General features: G+C 38.6%; 1 protein-coding gene across 1 annotated transcript in view; it reads left to right on the forward strand.

The window, feature by feature from the left end:
• LOC111516459 (multidrug resistance-associated protein 1-like) overlaps positions 1-15,962 on the forward strand; it is a 179,667-nt gene that overhangs the window by 149,347 nt on the left and 14,358 nt on the right. The window contains exons 11-13 of the mRNA XM_074180369.1: positions 1,792-2,499; positions 3,685-4,149; positions 13,965-14,188. Of these exons, the coding sequence (XP_074036470.1) occupies positions 1,792-2,499; positions 3,685-4,149; positions 13,965-14,188 (1,397 nt within the window). The remainder of the gene's footprint in view (positions 1-1,791; positions 2,500-3,684; positions 4,150-13,964; positions 14,189-15,962) is intronic.

Raw genomic sequence — 15,962 nt, forward strand, 5'->3', positions numbered from 1 at the left:
GTATCACTGTCTCTCTCTTATGGGTTTTTGACAGTCCCCCGGTGCAGACCATACGGCACTCACCCAGTAAAGTTATCGGTCAACCACCCAATCCCGCATCTGCGGGTAACAGGCGTTGGCCGGTTTCAAGCTAGATGTGTGGGAGAGGTGTCTCGCAAGAGCCCTCGGCGGTTACTCATCCAACGCTGGAAAGGTAACTTTCCTAACATGAGTGCCCTTCGGGGTAACGTAAGGGTTTGCGGTGCAGACCACACGGCGTACACCCAAAAGTTGTTGATGAACCGCCCTATCCAGCACCTACACGGGTAATGGGCGCGACATCTTCGACATATGATGTGTGGTAGAGGATGTTCGAAAGAGTCCTCGACGGTTACTCATCAAACGTTGGAAAGGGAACTTTCCTAACATGAATTCTAGGGGAGAGGTGAGTGCCCGCTCGCGGCTGGAGGCTAGAGAGCCTCATCTCTAACTGGCGTAGGCCTCTTAGGGGCAGCGGCTCCACTAGCGGGCAAAGGGATACGGGGATGCGGTAATCCATTCATGGGTGCATTGCACCCCCATACCGAGGCACTGGACGGCTCATGCTGTTCCGTGATCCTCGCCTGCTTCTGTACGGATCCGAGCGTTCGAGGTGTCGGGGTTCGCGGTCCATCCGGGCTCTAGTATCCGAGTCTAGTCTTGGAGGGCACCAAGGCAGACGCTTGAGGTGTCGGACCCCGGTTGGACGGAGCTACTAGTATCCGAGCTTAGGACCCCGACCGGCCACTTCCAGGACCATATTCCCAATTGATTTGGCATGGTTGGCGGGGGCAGGTGTGCGACGCGAGCACTCTCTGGCGAAAGAAGAGCTTAGTTAACTTGTACGAACGTTCGGTCGAACGCTGCCGATGATCCTGTCTCTTGGTGAGCCACACTAAGTAGATGTAAGGAAGCAATTCCGGGTTCGGTGAGCGGGAGGAAGCCCTGCGAAATCCTGTTGGTGTGGGGTGAGGGGCGGTACCCGCAAGGATTTCCCGAAAATCCACCCCTCCACACCCGATCGCATCCAACGCCAGGGTGCGTCTGGGAGGCCTAACCGGCCCCCCAGGCCCCCGGTGCGGTCGTAACTGTGACTCTCTTAATGGCTGCTCCAATATCGGGTATACGGCAGGTAATAAATATTCATAGAAATATTTACGTTACTGTGTTCGAAAATGTTAAGCGTGAAATATGGGGTAGGCTGTTGATATGTCAAGAAGTTCAAGGCAACCATTTCGAGCATCTTCTGAACTGACCTCAAACTTAATACCTCATATTATGTAGTTACATATCAATGTATTCAGGCAATTATTAAAAGTTTCACCATTTTGTAGTAGTTGAAAATATTGACATTATATTCTAGGGTTGTGAAGCATTTGGCAGGAGCTTCAAAAAAATGTGTCACAAAACCCCCTTTTCCATTTAACTTTTTTTTCAGATGGCGCCCAGTCGCCCAGTTGACCAGTTCAAAAAATAAAAGTGGGGGACATTAAAGGAATGCACTGTGAAGTTTACGTTATCTCATATTTGAATATCTCAATTGTTATTATTTGAGGAAATTTCTATAAGGATACATTTTAATACTGCGTTTTATTTTGCTGTCATTATTTATGGCCAGAAATATCTTGTCTATATACATTTTACCCAATTAAATATTGTATTTAAAGTGAATGTTGAACTCTTAATTTATTCCCTTGAATAAAAGTATCTTCATTCTGCTTAAGATGCATCAATAACTGGTATAAAATTGAAGAATATTCTGCTTGTTTACAGTTGAGCCTGTAGTGATTGAAAATGGAACGTTCTCTTGGGGTGAAAATCCGGTATTAAAGAATATAAACATTCACCTTAGAACAAACACTCTCACGGCTATTGTGGGAACAGTAGGATCGGGAAAATCAAGTTTAGTGTCTGCCTTTTTAGGAGAAATGGACAAATTGTCCGGCAGAGTAAATACTTACGGAAGTGTAGCTTACGTATCCCAACAAGCTTGGATTCAGAATGCCACTCTGAAAGATAACATTTTATTTGGTAAGCCTTTTGACAAGGCCTTGTACAATGAAGTTATCGTGGCGTGTGCTCTGAAACCTGATTTGGATATGTTACCTGCTGGAGATCAAACGGAAATAGGGGAAAAAGGAATTAATCTGTCTGGTGGACAGAAACAGAGAGTGAGTTTAGCTAGAGCTGTTTATGCAAACGCCGACATATACTTCTTAGACGACCCTCTGAGCGCAGTTGATAGCCATGTTGGAAAACACATTTTTGAAAAAGTAATTGGTCCTAAAGGGATATTGAAGGATAAAACAAGAGTGTTGGTTACTCATGCCATCACTTATTTACCACAAACCGACAAAATTCTTGTCTTAAAAAGTGGTGAAATATCTGAAAGCGGCACCTACCAGGAATTGCTAGACAGAAAAGGTGCCTTTGCTGAATTCCTACTCCAGCATATCAGTGAAAGTGCAGAAACTGAAGAAGGTGAGTCCTATTTCAATAAGTAGTAAATCATTCGTTTCGACAATTTTTTATGTAATGTAAGTTCCTAAAAATGTCTTTTCCTTATATGTTCTACGTTAACTGAGATGTAAGTGAGTTTTTAAGTTTGCAGTTAGCTGTTATAATTTTAGAAGGACATTATTAGCAAACTGAGTATTATTTATCAGTGATACTATTCAATTCAATCTATACTCATTCAATTCAATCGAAATGACCGTCATATGAATCAATTCACTTTTGCCGACTTATTCAGTCAGTATAAAAATTGCGTGCTCCGGATTCGAAGAAGTCGACAAAGGCCGTTTTCACTTGGTCCTAATTAGCGAGGCGGTTCTATCGGTTAGAAAGTTATTGAAGTGTTTGAAAAGATGGTAGTCGGTTGGCGAGAGGTCTGGGAAGTATGTTGTGTGGGACAGAACTTCGATGTTCCATTCGTTCCATTTTTGGACGGTAATGATTTGGGGCTAAGGTTGACAATCATTATCGGTTGAGATTTGGTTTTCAAATCATCAAAAAAAACCAATATCATCCTCTTAAAATACATTCTGTTCTATTCATCACACATGAGAAGTTTCTCCACTGATATTATTGGAAATATCGGTCAGAATTTACGGTTTCTGGTTCTGGGTGTGTAGAAATATTCAACGGAGTTCAGATCCACTCTTAATGTATGAAAAGTACAAGAATGAAACACAATACTTCAATTCCAAAAAAACATGTGATAGATACGTTTGCATAGAAAATAAAAAAAGTACATGAGAAAAATAAATGTTAGGGTACCATAAGGATCTATTCTTGGTCCACTAATTTTTTTAATATATATAAACTCTGAAGGGATCAGTTGAATGCTTATTATTTTTTCCCGAGGTTTTGGATGAGCTACAATTCGACAAATTTTCAGCTAAGAGGAAATGATTGAATATATATTTGTTCTACATGCGTAGAAAACCGCAGCTAATATTCACGAAGCTTCATGATGCTATTCTCTGATGTGTTTTTCAAGAGGAAATAGTTGACCAAATTCTTATCTGGCTCATGGACCATTATGTACCCTAATTTCAGTAATCAGATCATCTATAAATAATGAACATTTTTCTAAATGATATATTGATTTAAGATCATTTATAAATCTAGTTTTGTTTTGTAAAACGGCCTTCTCCTTTGCAGAACTTGATGAGATCAAAGACCAGCTTGTTGATACACTTTTATCAGAGGAAGTAAATCGAAGAGTTGTTAGACGCAGATCACGAATATCTGAATCTCATTCTGAGTCGGGCTCAGACCGAATTGGCAATGGTTTTTTACAACGACAGAAATCCAATGACAGTGCTAATAGGAGTCTAAGAAAAATATCTAGGATTACAGATGATTCAGCAAAATCACCAACTCGGGGTGAAAAATTGATTGAAGTTGAGAAGGCTGAGACTGGAGGTGTAAGCTGGGCCGTGTATAAACAGTATTTGATATCCATTGGAATATTTTTCACGGTGGCAACCTTGTTTTTCATGTTAATTCATCGAGGTTTGAGTGTAGGATCAAATGTATGGTTGGGAGTCTGGGCAGACAGTGCAAATGACACATCTAAAACAAATATGTATCTTGGAGTTTATGCAGCTTTTGGTCTGGGACAGGGTAAGTACTACATATAGATTTAGATTTTGTGTTTAAGTTAAATTTTCCGAATGCCTTATAACAGAAAGTGGTAAACAATTTTTCAATGTTAAAAAATTACATTTGATATACTCAAATTTTCTTATAATACAAATTGAATATTTCAAAATATTGCATTTCAATTAATTCATATTGAAGGTAATGATTAATGTATTGACTGATTATTTTTCATGGTACCTGGTTTTTTTTTCTTATCGGTTATATATTAAAATCTTTTGACACTCGACGGTATTAGTACCTTTGCTATATTTTCATATATCTTGGAATTGAAACAGAAGAAAATTACTCTTACCCGAATCATCAGCGTTAAATTTATTTCATTAAATTATTCGAAAAAATTTTTCATTTGAAAAATGTCCATCTTCATTAACTAAAATTTGGCAGCAAATCATGGAGGCGACATATCATGAAATTGACAGTGTGAATCGGTTTCCAATACTCATATAATGGAAGGTACCTTTAAAATATATTTTCCTCCACAAAAAATGACCCAAATGAGTGGAAGTTTAATTGAAAACATCTTTATGTTAAACCTCATTTTCCCGGTTTTGCCGTGATTTAGTTTCTCTTAATTGGATTACCTGACTTCGTTAGTGTACAATTAAGGACAGGTAGCCAGATTTTATTAACGTTAATTGCATCTTCCTTTCTACTATATACTGTAGCTGCTGGTTATACTATCAGGCAAAATTATAATCTGATAGTTCCTGTACACAAATTAACATCTGTATCAAACGGACCTCTTGTTCTGTCTATAAAAATATTTGATAAACCTCCAACTATTTTTTTTTAATTGTTTTATATAATTATCTTCTACATCTGCTATTGATTTAATTTTTTTATGTATATTACATATTTCATAATAATAATAATAATAATAATAATAATAATAATAATAATAATAATAATAAAGAGTAGTGAGCCCGCGCGAAGAGGGTACATGGCGAGATTGCATGCTCTGTGGTGTGAAACACATCCGGAGCATGCCGCCTTTTCCGCCCAAAATCTTAGGGATTACGTATCCTATCTTCGGCGGCAGGGCTATATAGCTCCTCCCCAGTCTGCTAACGAAGTGGTAGAAGTGGCAGTTCTACCACCCGTTGGCACGGCTGGAGAGGAGACTCGCACCATACCACCAATGGAGACGACAATCAGAACACGCAGGGCGCTCCACAGAATTAGGCCCCTGAAGCCACAAGAACTGGCTTGTTTGGATGCGGAGGTTCATAGTGTTCTAACAGAAGAGGCTGACATCTGGCAAATCAACACCGCCGTGTATAACGTCGTCCAATCGCTTTCCGAATCGGAAGGACGAAATCCCGGCCTTGCGGTTCGGAAGATTGAACGGCGTGTACACAAGATGGAGGCTAAGATCACGTCGGCGAGACAACACGCGTCTCGTATCCAATGTGTGATGGACTACAGGGCGGCCAATAGGCCTTTCACGCCCGTAGTGCGGCGAATAGCCGCCAATTTACGACGTATCCATCACACTCTAAGCCAAGGCGTGCTGTTGACCACCAAACAGCATTGCCTTGATAGGATACGAATGCTAGTGGCTGCTAAGAAGTCACTAGTGAGGCGAGCGAGAAGTATCGCGGAAAATCTTAGGTTCCGCGAGAAACCTTCTCGCTTATTCCAAGAGCCTCCACGTGTTGTGGATAATCCGCCGACTGCTGATCAGGTGGAATCCTTCTGGAAGGATATCTATGAACACCCGCAGCCACTCAACTTAGACACTCCAGCCCTAGCGCAGTTCGAAGCTTTCAACAGAGAGCTTCGACAGCCTGAGCTCAATGAACTGCGCAACCCGATAACCCCGGATGACGTTCGAAGAGCCCTTGTTGGTTCCAAGAACTTTGCTGCTCCAGGCCCAGATGGGCTGAACACTTATTGGTGGAAAAAACTACCAAGTACCCACCGCCATCTGGCCAGAGTTTTCAACTTATGGCTGGACGGAGAGCAGCCGATTCCGGATTGGTTTGTCGAGGGGCGGACCGTTCTCATCCCCAAAAGCGGAGATTTGTCGATTCCTAAGAATTACAGACCGATAACATGCTTGAATTCGTGTTATAAGTTGTTTACAAGCATCTTATACACACGAATACTCACCGCAGTTGACCGAGTGTTCGAACGGATATATGAGCAGAGAGGGTCGAAGAGAGGAGTCGCTGGATGTAAAGAGAACCTGCTCATCGATAGATGTGTAACGCAGGACTCGATACAATATAAGCGTAACCTCTCTATGGCCTGGATCGATTACCGTAAGGCATTTGATACAATTTCGCATGAGCTCATTTTGCATTTGCTCAGATGCCTTGCGGTACCCGACAACATAGTGAGATGCATTGAACAACTGATACCACTTTGGCGAACTCGCTTCACCATAACATCTGGTCAAGCAAGAGTCCAAACAGGGTGGGTCACTTTCAGAAGGGGTGTATTTCAGGGTGATTCCCTCAGTCCACTTCTATTCTGCATCTCACTATTGCCATTATCCGTTGCGCTCAGAAACACTCGAGGGTATAACTGTGGCACCCCGGAAACCGGAGGCACAAGGTCACCCATCTGTTTTATATGGATGATCTTAAACTTTATGCCTCTGGAGAGAAGGATCTCCATCAGTCCTTGAGGGTGGTGGAAGAGTACACGCATGCTATCGGTATGAAATTCGGGATAGACAAATGTGCAATGGTTCATCTCAAAAGAGGACGATGCGGGGACTACGGAGAGGATGTGCAGCTCGTAGATGGAAGCATCCTACACCATCTGGATGCCGGAGAGACGTATACTTACCTCGGGGTCGAACAACGCCACTCACAAGAGGTAACCGCAGTGAAAAACTCTCTCCGCGGCAAGTATCAGCACAAACTTCGACAGATCTGGTCATCGGAGCTGTCGGGGAAGAACAAAGTTGCTGCAACAAATATGCTTGCCGTTCCAATCTTACTCTACTCGTTTGGAGTAGTGAAGTGGACTCGGGAGGAGCTGTATCAACTCGACGTAAGGACCCGAAAAATGATGCATCTCTATAGGAGTTTGCATCCCAAATCGTCCGTTCCACGGTTGTACTTCCCCCGACAACAGGGAGGTCGTGGACTTTTGAGTTTGGAGTGTCTACATGACAGAATGGTACTGGATACAGCCTGTAAAGTCGTCAGGAGTTCGGATCCCCTTCTCTGCATGGTCCGTGACCATGAGAGAGCAGGAATTGGAGCATTTCTCTTTAGGGCAGCTGCTCGAGCAGCTGATGAACTCGGTATAGTTTTCGACTCTGAACGAGGTGACTACAACTCTGTCACCGAGTTGGAACCCGTTCAGCAAAAAGCTCAGATAAAAGCCGCAGAGATCACCTTACTTCTGCGGAGACACAGGGATAAGCCAATGCATGGGGTCTTCTTCAATAATATTGAAGACCTTGGCTTATCAAAGCGCCTGACGTTCGCTTTTCTCAGGTCGAGTGGGCTGAAGTCGGAAACTGAGGGGTTCATCATGGCTTGCCAGGATGGTGTCTTTAACACCTTAGTCTACCGCAGTCGCGTGATGGGTATAGAGGTTCCTGACACAAGGTGCAGGGCCTGCCGCGAGGCGCCCGAGACCCTAATGCACTTGCTATCAGCATGTCCAGCATATGCGGTCTCGGCCTATATCCATAGACATAACGCGGCCCTAAGGGTGCTATATTATCATCTACGGCACTCCTACGGTATTGACGAGACACCGGTGTTGCCCTACGCTCCGGGGGATATTGAATCCGTTGTGGGGAACGAGAAGTGCCGAATTTATTGGAACTATTCGTTCCCCACCCTCAGGCTCATACAAGCTAATAAGCCTGATGTAGTTCTTCTCGACCACCAGATCAAGACGATATTTGTCGTGGAGTTTTCAGCTCCTGGCGAGACGAATATCGTCAGAAAAGAGGAGGAAAAACGGATAAAATATCGAGATTTTCTCTTCGAACTCCGCAGACTCTATCCAGATCACTCTGTCAAGATGGTCGTTCTGATTGTTGGAGTCCTTGGTGGAATGATGTCTTCTCTACTCTCGAATCTCAAAATCATACCGGCTTGCCGCATTAAGGCAGAAATCTTAGCCGCACAGATGCAGAAGGCTGTCATTCTTGGCTCACTGCGTTTGCTCAGGGCACATGATTCTCGGACCCAATGATCACTTACCCCACGGTGTGGGGAGTGGTCATTGGTTGATTATGCTGGCGCGCCCTCCCGAATGTATCGGGGCTTCGGGGGATAGGGCCTGACCAGCGCACACTACGGTGAAAAAAAAAAAAAAAAAAAAAAAAATAATAATAATAATCGTCTTTATTGTTACCCAGCTGTAGTTACATATAAATATTTAAATAAATTAGAGAGCTAGTTGCTGACATAACAAAAGGCGAAGTTCAACTTAGTTAGCACAAGTGCTACTGAGTTGTTCTTCCACTCAACCTCAAAAAGATTCTACCTAAGCTGAAATGAAAAAAAAAGTAATACATGAAATAAAAAAAAAAGATGGGATTGTTCCAATATCTATTTGGATGCTGGAGAGGACGTCCATTACTAAGACTTATTCTGGTCTCATAATGATGAAAAGTGTATAGGGTTGGGCAGTTTATATTTAAAGTTGGCTTTCAAACAGAAGTAGTTTGAATCTTTTCCGTAAAACAGAAAGTTCTGAATTTCTTATTTCTTTTGGTAACAGGTTGATCACTTGGAAAATATTATAGCTAAAAGATCGCTTGAAAAATTCAGTTTTAAAACTAGTTAGGGTAAGAGTACCCTTGAATCTGATGTTCAGATTGTGAACAGATAAGGCGGCGTTTTGGTTTGTATAATTTTGTTATATCAATTAGCAGCATTCAATATCCGTCTATTTTCCATTGTGATCCACCCCGTATCCCGTAATTTATGGGATATTCTTTGATATTTCCCAATTCCGTGAATGAACCGTAGACACGAGTTTTGTACTTTCTGTATTTTCTGAGCATACTGTTTGGTTAAACATGGCCCATATAAAGTATCCGAGTAGTTGAAGCGCGATAAAACCAGTGCATCACAGAGAGTTGTTTTCGTCTGCTTCGTGAGTATGTGTCTGTGTCCATAAACAAGTTTCAACGAAGAATATGCCAGTTGTATTTGTTTGTTTATATGTTTCTCAAACCGCAAGTCAGAGTCGATTATAACTCCAAGATTTTTACATTCATTTGTGGGTTGTAAAGGAACATTATCAATCGTGATTGTTAGAGATTCACTTGTTTTCTGGCGATTCTTTTTTGATCCGAAAAGTATGATATTCGATTTAGTGGCATTTAGTAGTAGACAGTGCTCTCTTACCAACTCAACAAATGACTCGAGATCATTGTTGATAAGCGTACATGCGTTTTCTACATCTTGAGGGAGAAAGCTGTAATAGAGTTGAGTGTCATCAGCATAAAGGTGAAATTTACAGTGTTCTAGACTACGCAACATGTTTGATGAATAAACTGTAAACAATAGTGGACCCAATATTGAACCCTGTGGCACACCTGACTTAAGTTTTAGATAGTTTGAATAGATTCCACCCTGGCACACTTTTTGTTCCCTGTTTTTGATGTAACATTCAAGAAGTCTGATAGCACTACCCGATAATCCCATATAGTTTAAAATGGCGAGAAGTAGATCATAGTTTAGAGTGTCAAAAGCTCGACTAAAATCAAGAAGCACAAGTACAGAACAAAGACTCTCATCTGTAGCCCTAATAATGTCGTCCATGATGTGCAGCAGAGCAGTGGCGCAGCTATAACCTTTGCGAAACCCAGATTGTACTTCCGGAAGTAGAGAAAACCGAGAGAGATGATTTCTCAGCTGCTCTTCAACTGCTCGTTCAAAAATTTTTGATAAAGTGGGTAAGACACTAATTGCACGCAGATCCTTATATTCGGTTGGATTAGTTTTTTTGGGCAATACTCTCACCACTGCTCTCCCCCACATCGCTGGAAATACACTATGGGTTAAACAAAAATTCACTATATGGGTGATATATTGCACAATATGGGGACAACACATTTTAATTAATTTAATGTTTATATCATCACAACCTTTAGCATTCGATTTTATGTTACATATAATTTTATTTACGGATAATTCATTTACTTCCTGAAAAGCAAAATTCGGTTCTACTCGATGGTTTTCCTTGTAAAAAGTTATTAGATTTTGAGCTGGCTGCATGTTAGGTATAGAATTAATGAAAAAGTTATTTACATCATTTGGTTATTCAAATAATCTGGAATTTCATTGCATTTTTCAGATAAGATTCCATTTGATTTTAGTGTTTTCCACATTTCTTTCTATTTTTAGTGTTCTCTAACTGATAACATAAATATGATTTTTTTTCTCTCTGAATAGCCTTATTTACATAGTTCCTGATGTCTTTATAATACTGCAGCCGCCCCTCAGTTCTATTTCTTTTCAATGCTCTCAGTGCTTTGTCCCTAGTAGATATCATCTGCCTCATGTTAAACGTTAGCCAGGGTGCTTTAGGTTTGGTGACTCTAGAAGTAGTAATGGGAGCATGCCGATCAAATAAATTATGAAGGATATTTATCAACAAAGAAATTTTTTCATCAATGCTTTCTCACTTCATCACTTGATATTTTTCAACTTTATCTTAATGTGTATGTGACGATTTCCATGCTTGTAAAAAAGTCTCAGGAAAAATAAAGTATTGTATTGTAGTGTATTGTATTGTATTATATTGAAATTATTTCTGTGTTTCTGTGATATCTGGCTACCTGTTCTTGATTGTACACAAACTATACTATTCTACTATTCCAAAATAGTAGGCACTGAATTCTCGGAAATGACTGACGTTTCTATTCTAATATGTTGTCTCTTGCAGTGGCGTACGGAAATTATACTTAACAGATGAGGAAAAATGATGATGAAATATATAGAATCATAACCTTCACGTTTTAATGCAATAATATTTCTGAGAATTTGAATCAGTGCACATTTGCCAACGTAACAACAAGTCGATTAATTCTGTCAGCATAAAAATTGTGTGCTCGTGATTCGATAAAGTCGAGGAATACCGTTTTTACTCGGTCATGATTGCCGAAATAACTAATTCACCATAATGTGGAATCATTGCTTTCTGTTTTATCACTCAGTGTAGTAGAAATTTTGCTTGTTTATTCTGGGCCTAGGAAAACTTTTTTTTAATATTGCCAAACTATTTCGTGGAATTTTACAACTTTTATATAAATTAATCAATATACCAATTTGGCAGATTCGTATAATGTTACCAGTGGTCTACATAAAAAAAGGTCCTATATCACAGTTCGCGTTTCTAATTTTAATGTCAATTTAGCATATCGACTGAGTTACATTAATTTTATATTGGATTTAGAAATTTGTTATGGAAACGCTGCATTTTCAGGAAAAGGTTCATTCACAAAACACGAATGAAATCAAGAAAGGAATCTCATGTATTACTTGAACAGTCGTTTTCGAAGACAGGGTGTTTCAAATTCGCTCCTCACCATTGGGATCTCAGAGAGATAAGAAAATGCTTAAATTGCTTAAGTTGCTCATTTACCTGACTAACATTATGCCGTTGAGAAATTTCTGAAATTCCAAGTATATCCGGTGATATTCGAAAAAAACAGAAATTTCGGAAAACGTTTTTTTTCTGGCTTCATTTTTTTGAAAGATTCGAAAATAAATTGCACTTCCAAGTTGCCACTTTTTTCCTGCTACATAATGGTGTTTTCAGGTTTGCTATTTGACGTTTCGTCTTCCGGCCACCATCATCAACTTTATTTTCTCTTTTGGGCGCAACATTGGATTCTTTCTGTTTTGAATAGAAACATATTTTACCTTCTCAATGATGCATCATTATTTTTCCAAAGAAATTGGAGATAACCCAGAAAAAAATAAAAACCATTTTCAGAAATTTCTGTATTTTTTCCGGATATCTCCGGATATGCTCGGAATTTCAGAAATTTCTAACGGTTTATTGTTAGTCAGATAAATGCGCAACTTTGCCCCAATAAAACCATCTTCGTATCTCTCATAGTTTCCGAGATTCCAATGGTGTGTATCGAATTTGAAACACCCTGTATATGTGAATATATTTTCTTGAGTTTTTTGGAATAAGTGGCTTATTCAGTCTATGTATTTTTAAACAACGACGTTTCGACATTGTCTATGTCACTTTCGGGTTTAAAATTATAAAAATAGTACAATACTGAAGTTGAAAGGTTAAAAACATAATTCCTTACATGATATAAAATATGACTAAATATCAGTGTGGAGGAAAGATTTATGATTTCTTCTTACAAAATAATTGAACAACATTATTAATTTGTACTCATTTCATTTTCTCGTTTAGAATGATAGTGTTGAATGTGGTGAAGGAGATTGTTGGTGTCGAATTTGTTTTATCTGTTATCGTTTTTTTTCCAATTTTATAATTTATTGAAATGTTCGGCCTCTTCGATTATAGTATGTGAGCTCTAGTCAATTTTTTGTAATTTCCGAAGAGAAGACGTAGAAATCAGTTTTATTTTATTAAATCATCATAGACTTGATTGATGTTTTGGATACCGCTTTTATTAATAATACTATTGGGATCTAATTTTATGAGGATCATCTCAAAAATTCAGTTGAGATAACTTTTTCACGGGGTGATCAATTGCTATGATTGTAAGAATAAGTAACTGAAAAGCTATCACTGAAAAATAATATGCCGACGCCGATGTCGAGGCGGGAATTCCTTCTCTGTGCTGTTCCAATTGGTATTGGAAATACTATACCAAAAAACATCAATTGAGAGCGTGCAAAGGAAGTTCCTAAGGTACTTAAGTCTAAAAGTTGATGGTCAATACCCCACGAAGGGCATCGATCATAACATATTGTTGACACGATTTGATATGACTTCTTCGGAAAATAGGAGAGTTCTCCTTGGTATAAAATTCCTGCATAAATTACTAAACAACAATATTGACAGTACGGTTCTTTTACCCGAGATCAATTTTTTAGTACCAAGAAGAGAAGGTCGACAAAATCTGAAATTATATTACGAAGCATCACGCACCAATGTTATGCTACAATCACCATTGAATTTTATGTGCAGTAGCTTCAATAAAATCTGTGAACACTGCGATATTCATTTCGACTCTCTAAACGCCTTGGTATCTTGTATACACAATCACTTTTAATAATACTATAAATAAAAACAAAGGATGAGGGAATCTTCCAAAGAAAGGAAGGAAGTAATCAATTTGAAAATAAGTAACTCTATACATGGATGTGTAGATCAAAAACTTTCTTTCCCAAAAATTAATCACTCCTAAAAAAAATATCACCCCTGCAATTCACTATAAATAACTTTTATGTCAGTACTGTTAAACTGCATGATTTGTAACTTTTTGTATTATATACTCAATTTTTCATTCCTCTTTTGAAATTCTACTTATATGAATATTTTATATATACCTACTTTGTTTTAGCATTTACTTTTATACATTTCTATATTCCATTATTATACAGTTTTTTCCATATATAAACTGTAATAATAGCATTTCCTATAACTGGGTACTCCAGTTTGTTTTTTAAGCTTATTTTGTTTGTTATTCACTGTTTGGAACCTTTGTTGTAGTAATAAATATTACTGGAGTTTAATCCCGACACCAAATCGTTATTTTTGTTTGTTTGGTGGCATTTTCATTAACGCTTTTTGTTCAAAAGATTTGTATTTCATTTTGTATTAGTGTATCAAAAAGCCTTCTCGTTTTTCAGTTATCTCAGTATTGATATCCTCGCTATGCATCTACATAGGAACTTTGAATGCAGCCAAATCTTTACACAACGTCATACTCACGAATGTTTTGAGAGTACCCTGTACGACATTTTTTGATGTTACACCAATAGGAAGGATCATAAATAGATTTTCCAAAGATGTCGATACTATGGATAACGTCATGCCCCTGATCTTGAGAGCATGGCTTTTATGCCTTTACGACGTTAGTGTTATGTTTTATTATATTTCAAGGCAGTTATATTTGTAAACGTTTTTGGTTTTTATCGAATCATCATCAATCCCTTTACCAATTCGAATAAATTCTAGAATTGTTTCAAACATTTGTTTGAAGGTGGTTGACAATGTTTCATGGTAAAATTTATTAGTCCGGACTTCCATTGTCTAATATGATATAATATGATTTGAAATCTCTGAAAGAACATATGAAATTGAAATCAAATACTGAAAATAACAATTATATTAAGCAAAGAAAAACCCTGAAATGAAATTACAATAAAATAAATTACAAGCAACGATTGAAAATTGAACAATTGAAAAAGAATAACAATTAAAATATTTCAAGCCAAGTAACTTCACGACGTTTTGATTGTTAGGTAGTTAGTGATGACAGTCATCACCCGAAGACGTGATACTAACAACTCAAACGTCGTAAAGTAGGTTAGGTTAGTTAGGTTAGGTTAGGTTAAGTTAGGTTAGGTTAGGTTAGGTTAGGTTAGGTTAGGTTAGGTCCAGGTTCTGGTCCGATGAAGCTGCATGCAACACCCTCTTTTGCAAAGGTGTTAGCAGGCTCATTGCCTTCCAGTCCAATGTGGCCAGGAATTCAGACCAGCGACAGTCTGTTAAGTCTTATTTTTGAGGAGAGTCGTTTTTGACAATTTGCTATAGTCGAAGTAACCGATATAGTAATCTTAAAGGTGTCGGCGAAGTCAAAGGCCAAAAAACCAATACAAAGGAATTATGCCGCAACGAATTAGTCCATGTGGACTGAAGAATTGGCGGTACGTATTGGATAATTTTTACTAACCGAGTTTTATGATTGGATGAAGAGTCATAAAATTAAATTTGAAGTCATGTTACAGTGACCAACAGAATATAGCGATGAGTACCTTCCGTCGTTGTGTCGTCAATGTTCAATTCAGGAACTGATCGTGATTTGAGTGTTGAAATTCGATATTGGTGAAGTTATAATTACTTACTTAAAATTTTTAATATTTGTTTAAAATGTGGCGTCCTTGGACAAGTACTAATAGTAATAACGAGTGTGATAACAACGCAGACTCTTTCCTGTGTAGTGATTCCAATAGCGATGTTGAACAATGCGAAAAAGAGATACCAGTGAATAAGATTCGGATGCATTTGAATATTGAAACACAGAGAGTATGTTTCAATGTATATAAGAATCTATATACCAAGTTTGGTGTCGAGGGAAAAAAACTATTACAAGCAACATCAGATTTGACCGAAATTCCTTTCTTAACTGTACGTAAAATAGTCAAAAACAAACCTTATGAACGCAAGACGCGATTTGATGCGAGATTACCAAAACCTTTAGATGTTCATCTAATAAAATCATTAAAAAAAACCAATATACGACTGTTACAAAAGCAATGAGATTCCTACAATTGAAATCATAAGGAAGAAATTGAATACTTCCGGCCATAACGTGAGCTGATGTGACAAAACTCTTCAGAATTGGATAAAGAAACTTGGATTTAGATTTAAAATAATAAACAAACGTCAAGCAGTTATGGAAAGCAGAATAATAGTGGAATTGCGTTACAAATACTTAGAACAAATAACTAAATATAGACAAGAACAACGGCAACTTTTCTATTTGAACGAAACTTGGTATGACACTCACGACACAGTTACGAAAGGGTGGACTGATGGTTCGAAAATGTGTACGCCTAACATGCCTGCAAACAAAGGATCGCCACTAATTGTGCATTGCGGAGGAAGTAAAGGATGGGTTCCGA

Source organism: Leptinotarsa decemlineata, unplaced genomic scaffold, assembly GCF_025532065.1.
Source record: "Leptinotarsa decemlineata unplaced genomic scaffold, Ldec_3_MD MMD2_tig00026294_RagTag_RagTag, whole genome shotgun sequence".
NCBI classification, from domain to species: domain Eukaryota; kingdom Metazoa; phylum Arthropoda; class Insecta; order Coleoptera; family Chrysomelidae; genus Leptinotarsa; species Leptinotarsa decemlineata.